The 26,028-nt window shown below is 31.6% G+C and overlaps 1 protein-coding gene across 2 annotated transcripts in view; it reads left to right on the top strand.

Annotated features, from left to right (window-relative positions):
* The window catches only part of LOC129941305 (complexin), a 99,647-nt gene that overhangs the window by 34,313 nt on the left and 39,306 nt on the right, over positions 1 to 26,028 (top strand). For both annotated transcript variants that reach the window (XM_056049906.1, XM_056049905.1), the window contains exon 2: positions 13,670 to 13,839. In XM_056049906.1, coding sequence (XP_055905881.1) covers positions 13,670 to 13,839 — 170 coding nt within the window. The remainder of the gene's footprint in view (positions 1 to 13,669; positions 13,840 to 26,028) is intronic.

Below are 26,028 nucleotides of genomic sequence, written 5' to 3'. Positions count from 1 at the left end.
TAAATACAAAAAATCAATAAAAACACAATCGACAGCTCTGGATAGTAGTGGCGTTTTCTATTAAAAATCAGCCTAATACCTTAATAACGTCCTCAGTTTTGCTGCATTCATAATTCATAAAATACTCGTATGCGCTTTATTCTCATGATGCGTGTGAATGCAAAATAAGAGACTTTATAAAACTAGGTTAGATATGGCGGCCTCATTAGTATCCTTAGGTAGGTTAGGTATATAAAGGAGTTAGTTTGTTTGATTGTTGGATGGTTGGTTGGATTTGGTTTTGCTTTATGGCACAGTTTGCTAGTTTTATAAGCATGATGGTGTTATAGACTTTTGTAGAAATAAAGAGGCACAGTACAATGCATAAAACCGCATTTTAACGCTCATTTAAATGCTCGTCATTCATCGCACACACATAAATATATTTGTACAACAACACTATCAACAAAAAACGCAATGCAACGGTTTGTAGTGCATACAATCTACAATAATATCGTGATGTGTGAACGAGCTTGGAAACATAATTTTTATTTCTACGTCTTTTCTTGTGCGGTTATTTTACTCAAAGGAACTGGAACTCGAATTTATATGTGCCTAGGTACAAAATGTTCGAGGGGTTGAATTTTCGAGTGGTGATGCATATAAATAGGGTGGCAAACAATTTTATTATTGGGGAGCAAAAAAAAAATAAAAATCGATTTTATCCATCCTCTCTTTTCCTTTTGCAAAAATAACAAAAAGAAATTACGAAAAACAAGGCCTAAAATTTTACCAAGCGAAAGAGAATTTACAAAAGGATAAAGCTGAACAAAATAAAAATATATACTTCACCAATATAGTTGCAGCTATGTTTATAGCTACAGCACCTTGGCTTCATACCTGAATGCATGAAGAAAGCTCAAGGTTGTCCCCTACAAACAAACAACATTTGCTATAAATGCTAATTTGTTGCTGTAGAAAAATCGGTATAGGTTAAGGGAATGTGTATGTGGACTGTTGGAAAATTACGTAACTAAAACCCTTACCGTTTTCGTCGTAGTCCGTCACTCACCTTCTCTCTTCGTGTTATTGTCAGATCAATGTCAGAAAAGCTGTTTTTCCTTAGAAAGTTAGCCTGGTATATATAGAAACTGCATGCAAGAAAATTCTATACATTGCCAAAGTTTTCACGAACTTGCGTTCTTGCTCGTCCAAAACATCATAGTGCTGATTTGGAAGAAAACTACCTAGACCCGAGAAAGGTATAAAATCACTTGTGGCAATACCCAGAGGGCAGAATTGTTTCGTGTGCATGACATGAAAATAATGTAAGGTGTTTACTTAAATTAAAAGATGTTTAAAAAAAAAACTTTGGTAGCAACTTGAGGCACTTTTGGTACACGTTTGTTTCTAAGTGATTTTTGATGTATGTAATAACGAAGCTTCAGAACTTTCTGTGCCATAAAATAGTTTAGTTTTATGTTGAATATTTTAAAGAGTATTAATTAAGTAACTTCATGAAAGTTTTACATCTTCGGAAACTTAAAGCTATAACAGTAGTTTCTCTTAAATGGTTTGATATAAAGAAGAACACGTAAAGTTGTTTAAATTATTTTACTGTTAATTCAAATAATTTCGAATTAAATTGTAATTGGAAACTTTTATGAGTTCCGAAACACCATATCAGGAAATCCTTTACTAATACAAAATTATTTGAGATTTTTAAGTAACAACTATTTGGTAATACTTTTAATTTCGGGACTCGTAAAAGTTTTCTATTATTCGAAATTCGTGAAAGAGCTGAATACACAGACCGATAAAGTCTTTAATTTTCACCAATAAAATCAAGTTTTCTTTATTTGTTCAACATTCAATAGAATACTTTAATTTTTGTTGATGCTGTAAGTTTTATCTGACCCAGGGTTTTAAAAAAAACTGTTGTTTTTTAGATTATCCATCACATACGCCATAAAAACGTGACATACAATTTGACAACTGTAATGATTCTGTAGAAGTTACGATTTTTTTGAACTGTTGAACTTCTACCCTCTTGATTCGTGATCATTTCAAATACTTCTATCTGTTTTTTTACTTAAGGAAAGTGGTTGGTTTTGAATCGATACTAGAGACCAAAGGAATTGATGACTTTTCCGGAAATTGGTCTGCAGCATGTTTTGAAAATAGAATAACAACGTTGACACAGACGATAAACACACTTTACTAATACTACGAGGGGATAAAGTGAATTTAGGGCGATTTCATTCACTATTGCTTAATTTAAGGCAAACTTTCAAGTTGGTTAATGTTAAGACTCTATGAGTTGGATCGCAAGTTGAAATTTATTTGTATTTGTATTATTTGTAGACTTTTTATATTGAATATTATTTTGTTTGGTTTAACAGTTGTCATGCAAGCAATTTAACATTTTGAATACCACTCATTTTCCGACCTTGAAGTTCAGTTGAAAGGGTACACAATTTTTAGAGTAAAACTTAACTGAATCTAAAATTTAACTTTTCTAACTATTACAGCACTTTGAGTTTCCAAAACGTCCGTTCAAATGTTTGATTTGTAATCGAAACCTTAGTTTGAAAGCTTCAACTTTGAGTAAATAAAATCAAAATCACGAGTTGATTATTAAAATCCTGGAGTATTGTTCAACTTCGAATGAACAAAATCCGCCTTAGAAAACTAAATAAGTTTTTTTTTGGATTTATTATCAAAAAACAAAAACATTTTTCGACAGGTTGCTAAACAAAAATAAGAAAAAGGAATTATCATTTGAAATTTAAAATTATATTCAAACCAAATAACATTTTGATCATTTCACTTTTTAAGAAGTAAACTTGTAAGTTGTAAATATATTCTTGATTTTTAATGGTTAAGCAAAACAATTTCTCGGTTTAAAAAATAAATTAGGTGGCCCAACAGTTCATTGAGAACTATAGGACCTAGTGACTTACGACACTCAACCATTCCTGCGTGCGAGTACTGTTGCCAGAGATGGAGGGGACCTACAGTTTTAAGGGAGATCTTAGACTCCATCGGAACTAAGTTTCTAAGAACTTTAAGTTAATGGGTAAATAAAGCTTGAAGATGTCAGCAGAATTATAGAAGGTTATGGTAGCTACCTTCCTTTCTTTAACTGGTACTCTTAGAATCTTTGCGAAATTTCCAAACAAAATAGACTCAAATTGCTTTAAAAATGACTCTTCGATATTTCGAATCATCTTTTATCGAAATGACATTTTTATTCACACCAACTTTTTATTTTAAGACTTATCATTGTTACGTTCCACGTTAAGCGTAATCGTAATTTACAAACAAATATACTTATATTTTGTTATTTATTTGACCTCAAATTTTATTGTTATATTTTTTTTATTATAAATAAGTTCAAAACAAAAACCCCATTTTAGAAAATGACCTTCCTGTAACAAAAATATTAAGATACCACTTTTAAACATAACCCACTTAGTCAACGATCTTTTTTGAATCCTCTTGATGACAAAAACTAAAATCTCATCAACCTTTATACGAGTATTGTTACTAAAAGTCCAGTTAGTGATGAAATTAGGTGACAATTTAAACATCAAATACAAACTCAATTCGAAATATCTGTTCCATAACTATTCAGAAACATATTTAGTCAATTTTACCATGAGTCCACACTTTATCCGCAATATTGACTATGCACAGGACATTTGCAGGATTGGATGAAGTGCAATAATTGCAAACCAATTAGCTTTCACTCAAAGTTTTGTTATATTTTGTCCTATATAGAAACTGAATCCCGCACATCCGTACCGTGTCATGTTAGCGTGTACATTCTATACCTGAAGTCCTTTTACCTGGTTTCACATCAACATAGGTTAGGTACAATCAATGGATATATGAATGCCACTTTTCTCTGTATAACAACGATGACAGTTTAATTTTTTGTTTTTACTAACTATAACACACTTATCTACACTATAACAACAAAAACAACAACTACACACAAAAAATAAATACAAGAGGAAACACGAAGGATGTACAACGTTGTATCCTGTTTGAACTCAACACAACAACAACAATAACAACAACACAACAGCCATGTTTCATCCCCGTATTTGGAAAGTTTAGGCGCCATTGGTGGTGTATAATAGTAATGGTTACAGTCAAAGTTTCACCGGTTATAACACCACTTATAATGATTATGATGAAGGTTGTTTTAGCAGGATGAACAAATTTTAGTCGCACTATTTTTAATGAAGATAAAGAGTTTACCACTACGGGGTATTTTTATATTTTCTATAGCTCTAATCTAAATTGCAGATGTTGTTTTTTTTTTTTGGCGTGTTGATGGTGTTTTGAAAAAGGATAAGGGCAGGAAGTACACAATTCCTGATAAACTATGCCATATTAAACCAGATACTCGTATGCTAAATTTAAGCTAAGCACATGAAACGATTTGTTTCGTATCAAAAAATTTTTCTCTACTATTGTTTGCTTTTAAAGAAGTGGAAAGTAGTCAAACTTTGAAACACATTATTATGCATATGTTTTAATAAGTGGTAAAGTGTGAATATTTTTTTTAAATCAAGTACATTTTAAAATAAGTCAATGAAGGTTTATTTCAATGCAATATCCTTTATAGGCAATTTTGTATGACAAATTTATTGCTGTGTAAAGTCAGGAATTTTATCATTATGGTCAATAAATGATTTCTAGGCATTGGTATAGAGCTACACTTCTTTCATACTGCCCAAAGAAGAATGTCACATTTTGATAAATCACAATATTTCGATGACCAATTGTGATCAACTAAATCAACATAAATAAAACGGTCAGTAAAGTTTTCTTGGAAAAATTCGACTATTTTGTTTCTTATGTGGTACGTAGCGCTCTTTCTTGAAAATAAAAATAGTCCATACCAATTTCTTTCTTAAAAAATAAATTAAATTCCTACAAATGGTCAAGTGACTTACAAGTCTACGGGATAGAGTGACAAGAATTACTCTTGGAGAATTTGTCGATTCCTCACACGAAGTTAGATGCCTCAGGCAAGCTTTGAACCCAAGACGTCTGGCATGACAGTCTAACGCACAAACCATCACGCCACGGATGCTACAATACCGGTCATAAAATCGGATGCAAATTGTTTATTTATGTAACATCTACAAGCAGTCTTACAGCTAACAGATTATGGTAAAAATAGATATTAATACATGTATATAACATTATTAAAAAGTAAATATAAATAAAAGACTAGCCTTAAAGGAATCCCTCGAAGAACTTTAATCAATTAATTGACAAACTTCATTGAACTGTTTTAAAGCCCTAGAAATTGACTCATTACCACCATAGTAGGTCCGTTGGTATCGTACAAAAAGCAAATGCCTTTAGCGAAGTAATCTTGATGGTGCATAGATTGGTATTAAAGAAAGCAAAGGAGGGCATCTAATATGATAGCATAACACGTTCATCACAAGCATTATATCATGAATGTTTTGTCTCGATTCCAGGGACTTAATTCCTAGCAATAAGCATCTGGCTCTATAATCGTGGACAAAACTCCATTTCATTTTGAAAAATATGAATTTTGTGAAACGCCTTTAAAATTTTTCGATGCAATTAGAAAAGGTCTTAAAGGTAGGATTCCATACAACATCTGCGTATTCAAGTATTGATCTGACAAGAGATGTTAAAAGTGATAATAACGCGTAGGAGTCATAAACAACAAGTGAATTCGCTCTACCAACTATAAAGTCAACATGACATTTATAAGAAATAGTTGAATCAAGAGTTATAGCAAGATCTTTGATAATTTCTACACGGAAGAGTGTGTTAGACTCGATCAAGTTTTTAAAGTCAATTTGAGTGTTTGATTTAAAAAAAGAGATAATATTAGATTTTTTATATTTAACTTTGAATTAATTGAATTGAAACCCGATTTATATCGGATTAAGCACGATAGCAGTCATTAACACTTTTTATCTCAAGAAATAATCTTAGATCATCGGCATATAGGAGACACTGGGATTTATGGCTAACCTTTGCCATTAATAAAAATATTAAAAAGAAGAGGACCCAAATGACTGCCCTGCGGGACACCAGAAGTACTTCGATAGGAAGATATCAATGACAACTTTTTGAGACCTACCTATGAGGTATTACGAAATCCAAATATCTCAAGTTTACGTAACAGTGTGTGATGGCTAACAGAATCAAAAGCTTTTCTAAAATCTGTGTATACAGGATCTACCTGACTCAATGCCTAAATAGAATTAATTACGTATGTTGAAAAAAGTGCCATATTTTTAGTGGTGGATCGCCCAGATATAAATCCGTGTTGCAATTCAGATATGGATTCTTTCGTTAAGAATTCAATTTTATTTTTTACTAAACTCTCAAACAACTCGGGAATGGCTGAAAGTTTTGAAATACCTCTATAATTTTCTACAACCAGATTTGTGAATTGGCATAAGGTAAGATATTTTCCACGTATCAAGAAAAATTCCTGCTGATAGGGACTTATAAAAAATGCAAACCAGAGGATAGCAAAGAAATTAGGCACAATATTTGAGAAATATAGCGGGAATACCGTCGACTCCAGTATTTAATTTTTATTTTACTGATGTAAGCCCTAAAAGAACTTCATAACTACTTAACTGTAATGCACCAATATCAATCTTGCTTGGTATATTGAGCATACAAGGACGATTATTCATACTAGGAGTTGAGTATACTGATGGAAGACATTTGCAAAGAATTCGAGTATTGATGTAATATTTGAAGCTTCAGTATTTCTGAAAGACATATTTTTAGGAAATCCGGTAGATTTTATTTTCGCATTTATAAAAGACCAAAGAGAGTTATTATTACACTTAATGTTACTTTCAATATTCATGAAATAACCATTATGAAGGAACTTATTCAGAATAAAAAAATCTTTACGGAATTTACTAAAATAAGCATAATCTAACTCGTTAATAGACCGTTTATATTTATTAAAAGCTTTTCGTTTTGCATTTTTAAGGTTAGATAGATGGTTATTTTACCGCAGAAGCCTTGCTTGTTGATTTGATTTCGATTGGTGGGCCAGAGGTATGAATTTGGAAAAGCTTTCAAAAATTATTGACGAGAATCGAGTATGCATTTGTTCAAGCGTTGAATTTAAAAATTAGCTGTACTAATCAATAGTATTTAGAAAATTATTGAGCTTAATAAAGTTTGCCTTTTTGAAGCTAAAGAAATTTAAAAGCTGAGTAGTTATTGCAATCCAATCACCTCAGTTGCAGTTCAGTTACCCTGGTACCTTCAGAAGTTGAGGACGAAGAATTGGTGAGGATCTTTATTAATCGTTAAATCTGCTTCCAAGATGAAAATAAACCTCTTCACTTAACATGATTTTTCGATGAGAATCCAGATCAGCAAATTTACGACGTTGCTGGTGATAGAGGGGTTTGAATTCTAGTTTTTACTGAATCTTAAAAGAACTGTTAAGTGTCGTTTTTGGAATGCTTAATTCCAAAGATCAGTCTACAGTAGTTAATTCTTCTCATCAGTAACTTGTTCTTACAGCTCAAATTTGACTATCCGATTCAATATTGTTTATCTAGAAGATGACGTAAGTTGACCTAATAATGTATTAGTTTTCCAAACTATGACCGATAAATTTCAATAAGTTGTTGAATCGTGTATCTTTCCATTTAATCAATTGTTAAAAATGACGACTCCAAAATGAATAGCAATGTCTTAACAACATTATTATTCAAAAAGAAAAGTTTCCAAGGTAGCTGGTGAGTTCTGCTAACTAGTTCTTTGACATAATTCAAGAACTGGTCACAAAGACTGAGATAAAATTAAGATGTGAATACCAAACCAAATATGCAATTTTTCTAATTGTTCTAATTTATTCTCTAAAGGCTAAGTTTATTCAATAGTAAGCAGTTTACTAGACTTGAGAAGTTGTAAACCAAAATACGTTGAAGAATAAAAATTCGTTAAACTAAATAAGTGCCTAAAATGCAAATCTTTGACTTGAGACTTTTTGCCTTACGCCAAAGAGTTAATCACCTGATTTAGTTATTTAGTCGTATTTAGGAAATTAAAATCTTTAACAGGTTTAAAAGCCTTTTTCCCAACTTCATATTTTCTTTTCCTTAAAGTTATTATTAAATCCCTTGATTGAGAAAATCTTTGATAATTAAGAATGTTCCAGACTATTGAAAATGTCAACACAAGAAATGAATGATTTGTATCTAAATTTTTTATTATATAAAGTTTTGAAAAACCAACATTCCAATATTTTTCAACTATTAATTGATTGCTGAAATCATAATTTTGCTATTTTCTTCTACATATTTCATTTTAAGAAGTTTAATTTTTTTCAAAAGGAAATATTGCGAGGTCCTTCACTCGATATAAAACCAATATATTTTTTGTATTTTTCAACTAAATTTGATTGAAGACTAATTTCATGTAAACCACAATTTTTTCGGCTGAAAATAAATTATTTTAGCCATAAGCAATTCAATTTTTATAAGTTCAGGGACTCATTGTTAATTCAAATTTATTTGTTCTTTTGTTCAAAATTAATGTACACAAAACGTTTATTATTCTAATTTTCTCCGAAGAAGTACATCTATGATATTATTTTCTTAATTTTTCAAAATTAAAAGAGAGAAAAAGAATACTTTTGTGTATGTAAATGTTTTATTATTTTTGTTTTGTTTGGTTCGTTAAATTATAAATTTCAAGGGAAAATGGTCAAGTTGTTTCTATATAATTAAACATAACGACTGTGTAAAACTTCCAGACATTTAATTTAATTTAATGTTTCAAAGGCTCTCGCTACTAACTATACACAAACTAGGCAACGCCAAATCCCTTCTGCACCGCCAATAATCCCCCATTTGGCTTTTCTTATTTGTGTCTTTTTTGTTTTTTTGTGTTCCCCTAATTTTAACTGATGTCTTTTTCACGAAAACGAATGTTTTTATTTCACTTTGGAACTTAATTAAAGTAAACATTGATCAAAATAAAAAGAAAAAGCAGAACAAGTAGATGAAGATGAATTTTTCACTTTGAAGTTATTCGGCCATGAAATTGTTGCCAAGCACAAAAATATATATGTACACACCTACATTCGTACATACAACGTTTTTTGATGTCAAACGCACATTACAAAGGACATTTCTTCAGTTTCTAGTCGTTATTTTCTATACAACTTGAGTCAGTTCAGAATACTACCTGGTGTCTGACAGGTGGAGCACAAGGACTTCACGTCTTGTTTTGGTTGTGTGTTGACTGTGTATATGAACGTCAATTGACAAAAGGACTTCAAAAGAAATTGAAATGAAAAAAAAATCCAGTAGAGTCAATTTTGTATTTTTCATTTTGTTGTCTCATTACGGACACAGGACATGGATACGATATAGGACTTTACTGACGACGACAACATTGTTCTACTTTATATTATTTATCTGTGCTAAATTCTTCCCTGATGCGATAGTATTTCCCCCTGCCTAGTAAATTGATTACACCCCAGGGGGCATTCCTTCATAGGTTGGTTGACAAATTGTATACCTTTAACACATCGCTCCTCATCGTTGACGAGCAGGAGCAGGCGATATAGACTCGAGTATATCAAGTTGGGTGACACAAAGCTATTCAAGTGCTTTGTTGGTAATTTATCTGATTTTTTGGTAAAAATACTTCTGTACTGTGAAATAAGTGGGCAACACTTAACTATGAGAGGAGGAAGATGGTGAGCATGGTGGCAATGACACACTAAAGTAGGTGGTTTATTGATGGGGTGTGACGTGTTAAATTTTATTTTTAACTTGTGTTTTTGTGTAGTTGAAACAAAAAAAAAATAACGAGTTCAAAGTTTTATATAACAAAGTGTCCTTGAATTTGCTTGATTGATTAACCATGACTTTTAGGGTGTACAGCAAAGAAAATGTGTTCAATTGTTTTATAGGTAATAGGTTGGATTATGTACAATAAACCTCTGTTTTTATAAAATAAAAAAACAAAAACTCTCAAGGCGTGAATTACAAACATATTATATTCTAGAAGTTCCCCCTCGTTGGTATACAAAATTGAGTGTTTCAAATGTGTTACAAAATTTAGAAAAAATACAAATTTAGTCACGAACAGGGAGCACGATGGGAATGGAGAAAAAAGCAAAGTTAGACATAGTGGAAGATTAAAATTGATTCTGGCTTTAAGTTGAAAATTTCAGTCTTGTTAATAAAATATCACATTATGTTCCTCTCATTTAGAAATTTCGTTATACAAGCGCCTCAGGGAGTGCCCATTAGTATGTACTAGAGGCCAACTTTACAGATATTGGTTCTTTTGTGGCACAATACGAATGTGAAATGTTCTAAGACACAATTAACACCAAAAGATCTTTTTAAATTCTCTTTCCTTTCTCACAGTTTGTATTTGGATTAATAAGAGTTCTAAAAATAGTTTGACATTCTTGATGTGTGACTTGAAAAAATTCTGCAATCAAGTTCAGATATTCGTTCTTTAGCCCTTTATGCAAATTTGAAATATTTTAAGACACATGTAACAATAACAGGTATGTTAAGACCTTCGCTTCTTCCCTAATTCTCATATTTTGTATTTGCATGAAAAGAATTCTAAAAATAATTAGACATTCTTGATGTGTGGCTTGAAAAAAAATATACTTTTAAGTACAGATATTCGTTCTTTAGCCTTTAATGTGAATGTGAAATATTTTAAAGCATATTTAACACCGACAGCTCAATTAAAATCTTTACCTTCCTCTTTAATTTTCATAGTTTGTACTTGAATAAAAAGAGGTCTTAAAATAATTTGACATTCTTGATGTTTGGTTTGAAAAAAATCTACTATCAAGTACAGATATTCGTTCCTTAGCCTTCTTATGCGAATGTGATATATTTTAAGACACATTTAACAAAAACAGGTCCTTTAACATATTTTCCTTCTTCCCTAATTTTCATATTTTGTATTTGCATCAAAAGTCTTCTAAGAACCATTTAACATTCTTGATGTGTGGATTCAAAACAGTCTAATATGAAGTTTAGATATTCGTTCTTTAGCCTTTCCATGTGAATGTGAAATATTTTAAGCTACATTTAACATCAGCAGATCCTTTTGCGACGTATCTAACTTGGCTAATTCTCACATTTTGTATTTGCATAAAAAGTGTACTAAATACAATTAGACATTCTTGATGTGTGGCTTGAAATTAAATCTACAGCCAAGTACAGATATTCGTTCTTTAGTCTTTCATGCGAATTTGAAATATTTAAGATGCATTTTACACCAACAAATACTTTTAAATCACTTAACATTCTTGATGTGCGGATTGAAAAAAATCTCTACAACTAATAAATTGTCGAAAATTCCTCTCAAGTGTAGATTGAAGTGTTTGAAAATGCAATAAATGCACAAATTTCAGTTAAAGCTCTGTCTATAGGCACTCCGGTCCTTTCTCTGTTAGCTCAATTTTTTAAGGATTCAGGTCCAATTTTATTTTCGGCAAAACACCTTTTCTGGATCTTTTTTATTTCTACCTGATAAATTCTTAACTTATTTTTTTGTGGGTTAAGGTTTACAAGAGTGTGCCTATGCTGCAACATGTTCATATGGCAACTCAGTTGAAGCTTATTTTAATTGTGATAGAAACGAATCCGAATGAAAAACGAAAAACGAAAAATTCAAAATAGGTATTTTGTGGATGTATAAAAAAGTCCTTATTCGCAAGCAGAGTTAAGAACTGGAAAATAATGTCAAATAAAAACGAAAATAAGTTTGTATTCTCAAATAGTTTGACTGTACTTCCACTTAATAATAATATATTCATCAGTTTATTGTAATAAACACACCCTTAGGTGTAATAAACTTGTTGGTTTGAATTCGTTACTTAAAATACAAAACAACAACTTAAAAAAAACTATTTAAAAGCTTGAAAAGTCACAATATAATTATTTTCTTCCTAGGAAATGCTGGATAGCTCCCAGATGGCATGATAGTCCCTCTTTTTAAACTTTACTAATAAAAGTTACAGAAAAGTAACTACTTTTTGCAACCATTAGGTAACTTAACAACCATCATCCTAAAACGAAACTGAAAAAGTTAATGTTCCATGTCAAGCCAATCATACCATCATCATCTACATCTCTTTCTTTCTGTCTATGTCTATATACTCGTAAAAGCATCAAGAGAGAAATATATACAAAAGTCCAAATGAACAATTTCAAAACTCTCCAATTAACAGAAAAACCTTTTGAACTCTCTTGGGTTATATGATTGTGTTTATAGTTAGTTATTCGTAGATAATAATATAAAGTCTTAACCTTATATTTTTTTGGCCATCAAGAAACGGAAACCGTTACCTATGACTTTTTGGGATTCAGAAAACTAACTTAATTTCATCAAATCAAGACTCACATAGAGCTATATCTATAGTTTCATGGTTTTTGGAGAAAAGGTGAACCATGATGGTCGGCATGATATAATGTAATAATCAAAAACCTTAGAAAATTTTCAACTTGAATCTAATTTGAGAACTTTGAACTTGGTCTATAGGACGAGTATTGGTTTCATGCGAATCAAAATTTCTTTCTAAGGAGAACTTTTCAAATTTTAGCAGGATTTTTCGGAAGACTGTTTGGTGGCTTTGCTACTGAGAGAGTACATGAGTATTTCTACTCATCTTTGAGCTGATCTAGAACCTAAACGAATGGACGGATTTGTTTCAAATTTGGTAAAAAGACGTTTTATGGGATTATCAATGCTTTAAGATTACAAAAATGTGTTATAACTTTATTGTATTACCAATTTTTCTATAACCAACATTGCACTTAATTCTGTAATTGCATAATAGCCATACCCGTCCATAGGTCGCTACCTTTAACTTAGTTACATTTTAAGAACAAGTTCATGCGATCAAGTCTTTGCATCAGCCTCCGTAACACAATAAACATTTTCCGTTCGTTCAAAACAAAGTTTGTTAAAGTTTTTTTTTTTGCTTTTTCTAGTTTCTATTCCAGTTCACCGAAATCGAAAGATGCAAAATCTCAAATATTTGGGGTTAAAATTTAATTAAAAACTTATACCCTTATATAATATTGTACAACTTTCCAGAAAGGAATACGAGAGGAAAGTACGCAAAAGAAGAAGACTTAACTGACAATTATGTCAAAGTTCAAAATGTTCAAAGATCGTGAGAGAAAGAGGACAGGAAGTTTGAGGGAAAAAGAAAAAGGCTACAGAGCTGATGTATGTAGGTAGTTAAGTGGATAATAGAATTATTTGGGAAGCACTACTCACTACTGATGATGATGTTGATGATGATGTTGTTGGCTGGCTGGCTTGACTATATCTGTGCATCCGCAAAATTTGATTTGTGGCCTTGTATTCATTTGTGGTGCAATGGCTGAGGAGGTATATAAAATATTTGATCCCAAAGATCGTATACATATACGAGAGCAAGTAATTATATTGGTTTTGACTTTGCCGTCAGGATACTTTCCCAGGCTACCTCAAGGTACCTGTAATGGCCATCAAAAAGTTTTATAGAAAACTTCATCCGGAGGGGTTTTATTATTACATATTTTAGTTTTAGTTTTATACTCAATCGAGGACGAACAAGGATATTTTATTGATTGTTTGTGTTTTTTTTTTCTTTTCTTGTTTACAGGCGCAGTTGGTGGAGACAGTGAAGGTGGTGATGGAGATGACAAAGAGAAGGCAGAGGAAGAGGAGAGGGAGCGTCAGGAGGCCATCCGAGAGGCTGAAGAACGCCGAAAAGAGAAGCATCGTAAATTGGAAGAGGAGCGAGAAAAAATGAGACAGGATATTCGTGATAAGGTAAGTTTTATTTTTTAACAAAATATATTTCATTTCTATAAACAATTTTTGAAATGGAACATTCATGTCTTTTGTGATGAGGTTTTCTCTTGAGATTTCCAGATTGTAGCCCTTATTCAAAACTTATTAATAATACTAATAGAAGAATTTCACTGCAAAACATTCACACTACATTAAGGTCGATGGCTTTCAAATTGTCACTGTTCATAGAATTATTAATTCTTTTGTCGTAAAGTGAGGACACTAACATGACTAATGGATGATGGTCACGAAAGAAATGATAAATTAATACTTCATTCTATAATTGCTATGATAAGAGTATGTCAACTTATGAGGGTGTAAATATGAATCTGGGAGTTCATTTTGATGATGATGAAATCAAATGAAATGAAAAATGTTAATAGTCAACATGGAACCATAAATAAATACTTCAGTTTAATTAACAAAACTGCACGCAAGAAAATCCTAGTATCTAATTCTACCGTAATATTTTTTTGAAGGAAACATTTTCCTACACTCACATTATTTGATTATTCGAAAATTCGTCCACAAGTCTACTGTCATATTATATAAATTTTAATCGGGTCAATAATAAATGCTATTAACAATTAAACAGGATATAACCCAAAGGGCCAGTGGCTACGGTTGCAGCATCATATCCGTTTTATTGATTTTTCTATTACAAATTCGCACTTTTACGAAAATAATCCCTCGATAACTTTCATCTTCAAGGTCTTGAATTGAATATTGGTTGTGGAATACTGGGCCGAAAGAAAGAAAGGCTTTTCAACAGTCATTATCACATTGCCGACTTTCCCAATAACTTTGCTTCTGATGATTTTTCGAGATTTGAGTCCTTGTCCTAACTGAACTTCAAAATGCAAAATACTGTGTAATTTCGCTAAAATTCCTAAAGTATCAAAATTCTTATTCTTTCTTCTTCTTCGCATCATTAATTTTCCCCAACAGTTCAAAGTTTTTCACTAATTTCCAGCCAAGTAGGTGCTTCACAACGACCTAAAAATTGTTTATTTTACAACACTTGGAATACAAAATTTAATGGCGTAGTTTTAACTTGTCAACTATCAAATGATGACAGCTTCAGAAATGAAAGTTTCCTGAATAGCGGACTTTCTAAAATGAAAGCACTTATTGGAAACCTCTTCATAAAAAGTAAGTGGTAGACATTTTTGAAGTGTTCTTTATCGTATCGTTAAAAACACACCCGGCAATTAATATTGAGTTCACTCCTCAAACATGACGATATTTCTCAATAACTTGGCTTCTGATATGTCAATATGGTGTTCGTTACAGAAGATGATTTTTCGATGTTGACTGACAGGCTTGAGTTCTTGTTCTGACTGAACTTCAAAATGCAAAATATTTTGTATTTTAATTTTTGGAATGCCTAAAGCTTCAAAATTCGTATTTCCATTTGTGCAACGTACACGTTTTCGATTCCAAAATATCACTAATTTGTCCCAACAGCTCAAAGGTTTTAATAGTTGCACAGTTAACGATCGAGGCCCTAAAAATTTCGAGAACTATGACTGCAAAATGATAACGATTTGTGTAGTGAAACTTAAATTGTTTAATTCGTTTTTAAAGCGTTTAACTTTTAGTAATTGTCAAATGTCAAAAGATAACAGCTTTCAAAGTAGCAGTTGGATTTTTCTTAAGTTTCCTTAAGGGTACTTCAACCTTTTCACAGGACTCCCTGGATTTTCTTTAATTTTCGTAAGGGCATTTTAACCTCTCACACATAGAAACAAGATCTACGGAAATTTATATATTTACAGTCGATTATGGCCTCAAAGATAGCAAGTAAATTCTTTTCAAGCGCTTGCCTATAAATATTGTGTTCTTTCCCTTAAATCGTGTGAAAGGTGTGGACTTTTTGGCACTCTAGTGTTCGAAATTTATTATTTATTATATGTTTTTCCCTTAATGAAGTCAAATCTTACCACTGACTGAGTAGGTATTTGCTGATCTGAATAACACTCTCTTCTCTTGATACGACGACAAAGCTTTGACAAAAAAACGCTTTTAAAAATAAATTAAACAAACAACATTCTGACTTCACAATAAATTATGAAATGCTTTATCATTTTTTAGGTCGTCCGAAGTTCTATGTACCTAAATACAATATAAATATTCTACAATTCAAATGCTCACATTCATTCGTTACCTATAATAAATATGTTTATTTAGCTATACTCGTAGAATTGCGTGTTTTAAGGTTTTTTCTTCATTTATTTGTGTGAATTCAAATCTGTCACGTGATGTCTTCAAGCCTCTGCTTTTGCTGCTACCCCAAAAATAAAATGCTTAAATTGGTAGTTCAAGTTCTTCCTGCCATTCTTGGCAACATTAATAAAATACAAAAAAAACAGAGAAAGTTTACTAACAACAATGTGATGGCGAGGAGTAAATGGCACCCTTTGCTTCTTATAACACCCAAACTTTTACCCTTCCTAACACTTCAGTTCTAGTACAGTTCTATTTTTTTTTGTTCATAGGTCCTAAACTCCAACTCAACTCAATACCAATCCCATTTAACATTTAAAGAGAAATTTGTTTTGTTTTTTGTTAGAGTCATGCTATTTGGCAATAAATCATGATGGAGTTCGTGTTAAGGATATATGGTACCTAAACACTCTCTAAGGGTGGGTTGGGTGGTGGTAGTCGAGGGTAGGTTCTATTTTTAGGAGGTCAAATAAATTCTTGTTCAGAGTTTAGTATATCTGTGGCATAGAACAGTGTATCTTAATAAAGTTTTTTATTTTTATCAATAGCGTTATGTCATGGTGTTTATTTTCCATGGTGGTAAGGTTATATAAGGAGCCTTATCACACAAATTAGACATAATAAATTTCGAATTAGGAAATTCACCAAACTTTACTCAAGAAAGAAAAGATTGATGAACTATTTGTTGTATTATTACAAATAAAAGAATGAACTATAAATAATAAACAGAAGCTTAGAAGCCTGATTTCATTTGTATGTACGTTATCATTTGAAGGTCTTGAAAAATCATTTTCGCTTTAGCACTTCACTGAAAAAAAAATCTTAAAACTCATTATAAATACAAGTCTAGAATAAGGCTGTACAAGGAATGATATAAGAATTATATTCATCGGTTAATTTTGTCTTTATCTTATTAAAGTTATCATTCTTCAAGGCATTTTTAATTCAAACAAATATGAAAATGTATTAAATCACCACAATATTAGTTCACTTCTTCATGACACGAAGAAATGAACTGAGTTTTTAATATAAACATGATAGGATACCTGTACTTGATATTTCAAAGACATTTTGATAGAGAATGGCATCGAGTTCTCTTAACGAAAATGCCTGCATTTGGTATTGATGAGTCTTTTCTTTGTTGCTTTAGAAAAGAGCATTAAGATCGTTCAATTCAAGTAGTATTAGACGGCTCCCACTTTGATATCTATAAAGAAACGCTGGAGTGCCACAGGGCTCCATTTTGTCTCCGACACTCTTTCTTATTTGTATGAATGAATTTTTGTCCAAAACTCTGACAATAGAACATTCAACTCCTATATTAGTTTCAGATGTGGACTACCAAAACGGCAGCGTAGGGTTAGCTCATTAAAAAATAGGGAATTAAAAATCATGTAAAATTTAATGCTTTGAAAGCTCAATGCTATCTACAGTCTACACCCTCAAAACCGTATAATGCATCGAGCAGACTGAACAGCTTTTTAAATTCCAGGTATGTGCAGTGTTTTTCAAACTTTTACATGACACGGACTCTTTAGTACGAAGAATTATTTCGCGACCCCCATATCCATTGCTTTTTTTCCGTACCGTCGAACTTCGATAACTCGAATTTTGTTAAATTTAAATAATGTGGCAACATATCGAACTTGTTTGAAAATCTTATACTATTGCTGAAGATTTGATTCTACCAAGGACTTTAAATATTGTGGAGATTATGTTTGTCAAAGAAGAGGTCAAACAACTCAAAACTATACCTCTCTCTGACAATACCATTCAACGCAGAATAAGCTATAAGACGGTTGATGTTAGTGATCAAGTTATAGATAAAATAAAAGAAAGTACTTTTGTGCCCTTGCAATTTGACGAGTCTACAGATATTGCGGATTGTGCATAGTTTGTGTCTTTTGTGCGATTTGAATCCAATGAAAAATTGATGGAGGAATTATTGTTTTGTAAAGCTCTACCCTCAAATACTACAGGCCAGTGGTTGCATAATACGTTTACTGAAGTTACGCAAAATATAAATATTTGTTGGGAAAAGAAATGCATTGCTATTTGAAGCGACGCGGAGCAAAAGCCATAACTGGTGCAAACAGTGGTTTTATTGTCAGATTAAAAGAACAGAATCCAAACGCTTATTGGACGCATTGTTTTCGCCATCGCCAAGCTCTTGCGGCCAAAACCTTGCAGCATGAATACTGTCAAGTTTTAAATATCATTATAAAAATTGTGAATTCTATTAAGGGCAAAGCGTTGCAGACACTACTGTTTCGAAAAATGTGTGAAAATATGGGAGCACTCCACCAAAATTTACTTTACCATACTGAGGTTAGGTGGTTGTTGAGAGGCAAAGTACTAGCCAGAGTGTTGGAATTCGCACCTGAACTTTTACTCTAAATTCATTTGTGAGCCGGAAACAATTTTGAAATTGGCTTTTCTTTCTAACTTATTTGAGCATTTAAATATCTTGAATAAAAGGCGGGATGAAAATCACTGCTAAAGATATAATCCATGACCTTACAAACAAAATTGTATTTTGGTCATCGTCTCTTCATCAAAACCACTTAGACTCATTTTCCTCGACACATCTTTTATTGAAGCAGTCGGATGTGAGATATGTAGATATCAAAGAATTTATAACTGGTATGAGAATAGTGTTAAAAAAGTTGAAAGAAGAAAAGTGTCATTACTTCTCAATGGAAGAATATTGGGTAAACGTGGATCTTAAATCTGTGTTCAAATGGAGCTGTTGATGAGGAAAATCTGTTGAATCTATCTGCCGTTAGGGTGCTGGGATTGGAATTTAAGTCTGTCAATTTGGATACCTATTGGTTAAAAAGGAAATAAGAATACCCTGACTTAACAATAGAGGTTTTAAAGTGTTTGATTCCATTTGCCACCTCGGATCTGTGCAAATTGACATTTTCATCAATGGCTTAAATTAAAAGTAAAGAAGAAATCGCAGCCAGGTGGTTGCGCCCCACACATTGAAAAACACTGCTCTAGTGAAATAGCCAGTTGCATTCCTCTTATTAAACAATTCAACCGTAATACCCGTAACTCCATTAATACTCATTAGTTTACCCTTAAACCCAATTCCGGACGTACTCTCAATTTCAGATATTCTTTTTTAGCTGCACTGCACGAATATTGCAATATACAGACATTCAAAAACAATGTTCATCGGTATCTTTTCTTTTCTCTTATCTTATCATCCTTTCCTAATTTCCCACACCGTGTATAATCATTAATCATTATAAGGATATTCAGAACCTCTTATGTGCAAGCGCAATTTAACGATACAAACAAAATAAAAAAGATAAAGTAGATGGAGTACCTCAAGGATCCGTCTAGAGCTCACTAGTTTTAACAATTTCATTGATAATTTTCAATTTAATTTGTATTTAACCAGAAAATTTTTAATATAAATAAAATAAGTTTCCTGCATTCTTCATAATTAGGTTTCAAATACAAAGAAACCCATATTATAACGTCAGTTTTCGGTCTATAATTCAAAGTGACAGTTTATAAATTAAAAGATTGCCAACTTAAAGAAATCGTTTGACATTTCAATCACTGGTTACAATTTAATTTTTTATCAATTTACGACTTGGAGTTTAAGTCAAGGTTTGGAAACCTCATTTATTGAATCTAAAATTTGACTTTTACCACAAATCAAAATACATCTACCTTTCATTTTTGATCAGTGTCAAATATTGACAGATGTGCTATTATTTCCATACTGACTTCGGTAAATTTGAGTGATATCTGTGACAAATAAAATAATCAGAATTATTGGTAATTAAAGAATATTTAGAATGATAAAATTTAATGGAAGCTTTTAAGCAAGTAATTCAATCAATCAAATTATTACTTTGGCATCAGTACTTTTACAATTTGTCATTCTCAAATGTCACTTGTTAATATTAATAAAATAGAATTAATGTTTCGATTCCTTTTGGGAAAAATGTATGCATACATACATTCGAACAACTTTTGTTTATGCAAATTTAATTTAAGTGAAATACAAAATTTCTATTTTGTATTCTTTTAGGAAAACTGACATTAAGAATAAAGAAAGACATTAAGTGATGAAGATGATGTGTCATTTCATTGTCTAGAGAGAAAGTTATATTTTTAAATATAAATTGTCAAACTCATATTTCCTTATGGATCTAAATTATTTTCAACTCGAATAAGGATACATAAATTAAAATTTAAAAAAAGAAACAAAATTTAACGAAGAAAAAGGATATCTCCGTAATGTCCATGTTGAGTGACTTCATTTTTATTTTTTTTCAAGTGACATAGAAAAATAAAGCGAAGCAAAACAGAAGCTTTGCCTTTTGCCAATTTTAATAGTGTTGACAAAGTGTTTTCCTGAAGATTACCTGTGTTTACACGGGGTACACATCATAAGGACAACACAGCATAGTGTGTGTTTAAACTACTTTTTTTATGTTTCCATTAGAGTGGACACTGAACAGGACATATTGCATAAACCATTAACCAAGAGAAACGATGTAGAAGACGAAAATAAGAGGAAAACAAAACTTAAACAAAAAAACTAAAGGTAGAAAGGACCATAAATAAAGAGGAGAGCTGTGTTATGTATGTATTTGCATCATGACCCAAATTTGCTAAGAATTAGGGTTAACATTGTTGTTGTTATTTTTTCAAGTGAACAGACTCTCTTGAAAGCCCTTTTTTGTCAAGTTTCTTTTTTACGAGTTCGCGTGTAAAGTGTCATGGCTCTCAGTCACCTAATGATGCATAACTCTGAAGGGAAAAATAATAATCCGGAAGTCGACTGTGAGAACTAAAAAAAAAAAGAAAATTAAATCCTTTGCTTTTAAAATTGATAAAAAGGGTGTATCAAAATTGACGCTGGATTTAAGTTTATCACCAGGTTTAAAAATCATTTTGACAGAAATGCCACTTTGAGTTAGTTAACATTTTACTTTATACTTTATTGAAAACTGACACGGGAAAATTATTGATTTCACCAGATTCTGAAGTTTAATGAAATTTTAATTAATTCTAACTGACAGGGTTATCCATTTTGTGGTTGCAAAAGTAAACTCAAATAAAACACATTTAAAATATCTTCTTTTATGATATTCCTTTTTTATTATAAAGTTTGAACATTGACATTATGTGTGAAATAATTCATCATTCAAATGACCACTACGAGAATTGTTGCCAGCATCGATTCTTTTGAGGTAATTTTCGTACACTTTTTAACACGTATTGGGAGGTATCTCAGCCATAACTTGACGAATGTTGATTTTTAAGTGCTCAAAACTTAAAAGTTTATCTGTATAAACACAATCTTTCGCGTAGCCTTTCAAAAAAAATCCAGCGGTGTCAAACTAATGATCTTGGTTGTCAGATAATATCGCCACGACTAGAAATTATGTGGCCTGGAAATGTCTCCTGCAATAAAGCCGTATAAGCTCGAGTTGTGTGACATGTGGCACCGTCTTGTTGAAACCACATTTTCTCAAAGTCGTAGTCTTCAAAATAAGGCAAAAAAAATCGGTTATCATATATACCATAACGCTTTGAGTTGACCGTGACATTCGTTCCATTGTCGTTTTCGAAGAAGTAAGGTCCAATCACACCTCCGGACCAAAGAGCGCACCAAGAAGTGACTTTTTGTGGATGTAATGAGCACTCTTTAATTATTTAAGGACTTTTAAAAACCCCCAATACGAAACCGAGTGAGAAATGTGTTTCGTCGCTGAGGAAAAATTTTGTTCGAAAATCCGCCGTCCACTGCCTGTTGTTCGAGCACCCATTCGACGTATCTACGACGTTGTGAATGGTCAGTTGGCTTCAGTTATTTGTAAGATGGACTTAATAATATGGTTGTAGGTGTAAATCTAAATGCAAACCGAATAGGCTTTAATGTGCACTACTGCAGTCCTCATTCTTGAGAACAACGAAGAATCGACAAATTTGGGTCTTCAACAACAGTTTCCCTTACAGAAGCGATATTTTCAGTGATACGAGCTAAACGATGATTGGCGACAATTTTGCCAATCACTTGCGTAGTTAGACGATTATATAAACCATAAACTCCTCTTGAAGCCTCTATGTGGCTGTGGCAAAATCACCATTTTTGTAGCAGGTTTAAACAATTTGTATGCTTTGTGCAATATTTAAGCGATCTATTTTCGTAAATGTCAGATTTTCAACTGAAATACAAAATTGGTTTCACAGATCAGTTTGACAGATGTCAAACGGGTTATCTATTTTGAAACCTCAAAAAAGATAACCCGTTACTCTCAAATCGATGATATCAGAAGTTTATGAAATTGTATGAAATTTGACGTAACTCATACTCATGCAGAAAAGATATTTTAACAGTATAGTTTTTTGAAGTTAAATTAAAGATTTAAGATTTCATTGCGTAGCTGGATGTATTGTATTTATTCAAGCTTCAAGTTAGACAACTAAACAAATAACGAGCTATTGAAAATAAAACCTCTTATTGGAAAACTCTGTACAAAAACCCACCAACAAAAAAAGCCATACAAAATTTGCGCAAACAAAAACATAGTTCTAAGATACTTGATTTTTACGTTAATAGAAACAAAAAACAACACCTTAAATCAATATATTTTAGACTTGCGAAATTTCAAAAGAAATTCTATTGAACATTTTGTTTATCATCATCACCTGGAGCTTAAATCACTGCTTCCATTTAAATAAAGATTCCTCCATTCTACTTCATTTTATATTATTCTAAGGCAAATTTACACTTATTTAGAAGACAAAATAAAATTTCTAGACATCTGCTATAGCTCTCTGTCCCTAGATTACAATATGAAACCTTATAGACAAGTCCTATATATATAAATGTATCCCTGATGCCAATAATATTGTACCTCAAAGGCTTTTCACTTAATTACCTTAAATAATTCAACCACCTCCCTTCCCATTCCTCAAATAAATTTTCTTCCCCAAATAAAAAGAAAGATTAATTTTAATACCACCTCGATTTTACTTACTGTTGTTGTTGTTCTTTTGTTGTCTACCTTTTTTGAAAGTAAAATTTTGTAGATTTATTGAAGTCGCCATTAATTTAGTGTAAATTAAGAGTCACCTTTTTGTCAAGGATTTATTGAAAATAAAATAAAGCCGTAATGGTAGAAATAAAATAAATTTAAATGTTACTTTTTGGGTTTTAGATTTTAATATGCGCCGCGCGCCGAAGGCTTTGATGTGATTGGCATTTTAATTTTGTTTACTAAATAAACCCAATTTTATTTGAAGGTCCTTTTGACACACAATTACATAAACAATTTAACTGGAATTTGTAAAAACTTCGTTGTAGATGAATAGTTAATGTGTTAAAGTGTAAAATTATGTTTCATTTGATTTATATATCCATCAATCACGCTCGAATGACTAAACGGATTCTGATGTAATTTGTCAGACAATTCGATTAAGTTTTAAAAATAGATTGTGGCATTGGAACTTCCTCAAAATAAACAAATTGTGCTTATTCATTATAAAATAGTAGCCATAGTAATCAGTGTTATTTATTTTATTTAATTTTGATTTTTATTATGTTTAAATACATTTCAGTGCATTAAAATATTATATAAGAAAAATAAGCTAGAAATATCATCGATTCTGTATAGTCCTTATGGGGAGTCAAATTGACTCTAGTAGGGAGTCCGTTTTTATATGCGACTCCCTAACGGAGTCAGATTGATTCCTGTGAGGGAATTCAACATAAATATGTTTAAAAAAGCATCATCAAATTTATTATTTAGTAGTCAGTGTTTCAAAGTGAAAATTTTATTCAGTGCTTCAGTGTTTTTTGTTGTTAATAATAATATAAATATTGTTAAATTAGTATTGTTTAAATTACATTCATATGTAATTGTAAATCATATTAATCTTTTTAATATTGAATTAAGTTATTAAATAATTAAATATTATTTTATTTATGTTGGAAGAGAACATTTTAATTCATATATCAGATTTTTGCCTCCAAATTTTAAAAACAAAAACTATATCCAAGGAAGCAGACTTCTTAGGAAAAAAGATTACACAACTGCAATGATAGAAACAGAACCCAACCAGGAGCCTATTTCATAAACATTGACAATTGCGACAGGTGACAATTTCCTAATTTACACCTTGACAATGGGCAAAATCTGTTCAATAAACAATTTGACAATTTTGTACAGAAACAAAAGCATCTTAAAAACTTAAAAGAACTCTTACAAAATGCCTTAGACAAGCTAATACTTTGGGTTGATCAGTGTGGACTAGGTGTTAATCCACACAAAACCAAATAAGTCCAATTTTCGAGGAAATACAAAATTCCATTTGTTAAAGGAATCAAATAAAAGTTCTTAGAGGAGGCTAAGTACCTGGATCTTATTTAAGGCAAAAAACTAAATTGGAAACTCAATGTACAAGTAAGAGTCAAATAAGCTATTGGTAATAAATGGGGCTTTTAATTCCGAATTCCGATTGGCTATACACATCGGTAATCAGACTGATTTTAATGTTTTTTGTGGCAGTAAGATAAATAGCTTGAAATAAAGCTTTAAACCGCGACAAAATAAATAAAGTCCAACGTTCAGGTTGCCTATGCATTAGCGGATTGCTTTGCACCATCCCATCTGCGACGCTGGATACCATTCTCAAGCAAAGATCTCTTGATATATTTAGCAAACATATAGCTGCAAGCTCTGGTGTTCGCCTCAAAGCTTCGTCGCAGAGGGTTGACAACAACATGGGCCGCTCTGTAATTCATAATTTTTAACTTCCCATAGGAAGTTATTGTAATGGGTCCCATTTTTCAAATTGAAAATTTAGACATTTCTCGACGCTTGAAGGTCCCTAGAGTCGAAATAAAAGATTTTGAGAAAGATGTTAGATGTGCGTGCGTGTGTACGAACGTTCGCGACGTTTTTTTCGTCGTCCACAGCTCAAGCAAAAGAGGAGATATCGACTTCAAATAAATTTTTTTATACAGATAATAATGCAGAAAGATGCAGAAAGGGCTCTCAAAAAAATTGCGTGAGTAATTTTTTACCATAGCAGTTCAAAAAACAAAGGTACAAATTTTGGTTAAACCCTAATATCTGACGAACCAATGACGGTAGAAACTTGAATTAAATTTAATATTATATGTACATTGTAAGGTGATACCAAACAAGCATATTTTTGGAAAAAATCAAATTAAAGGATTTTTCATAGATCAAAAAAACTGAAAAAAAATTTCCACCTCGAAAACTTTACGAATAAAAAATGATTTCATCTCCAAAATAATTTCTTGCAACAATAAATAACGTTTTTAACATCTGGTAAAATTTTGAGAAAAATCAAGTTGACAGTTTTTTTAATACAAAATAAAAACCTAAAAAAACATTATTGAAAGTTCGTAAAAATCGAATTTCAACTCAAATATCTTTAAAAAAAAATTGAGATTATGGCTTCAAACAGTAAAATTTTGAGAAAAATCTGATTGACAAAAAATAAAAACTGAACAAAAATTAATAAAAGTCGGTATAAATTAGTTTTCGACTAAAAATCTCGTTAACAAAAAAATAATTTCTAAATCAATCTATTTCATAATATGCAAAATATTATTGGTAATCGTGAAATTTTTAAGAATAATTCAACTGACAACTACCTTAACAGAACTCGAAAACCTACAAACTTTAAAGCAAGACAAATAAACACACAGGATGGGAAGTTATTAGTGTGGGTCGCATCCCAGCCTCTTTTTTAGAACCAATTCCAAAGCACCATCCCCCTTCTGCAATTCGACAGAAACTACAAGATTTCATACCTCCCAGATCTTGCTGGGAGGATGAGGCATTCCTGGAAGACTAGTAATTTTTATACAGATTGGTCAAAAACAAAAGAAGGGGTTGGTAAAGGTGTGTACTCTGAACGATTGAAAAAAAG

The sequence above is a fragment of the Eupeodes corollae genome, chromosome 1, assembly GCF_945859685.1.
Source record: "Eupeodes corollae chromosome 1, idEupCoro1.1, whole genome shotgun sequence".
NCBI lineage: Eukaryota > Metazoa > Arthropoda > Insecta > Diptera > Syrphidae > Eupeodes > Eupeodes corollae.
The sequence above is the reverse complement of the archived record's forward strand: the minus strand, read 5'-3'. Positions and strand labels throughout refer to the sequence as shown.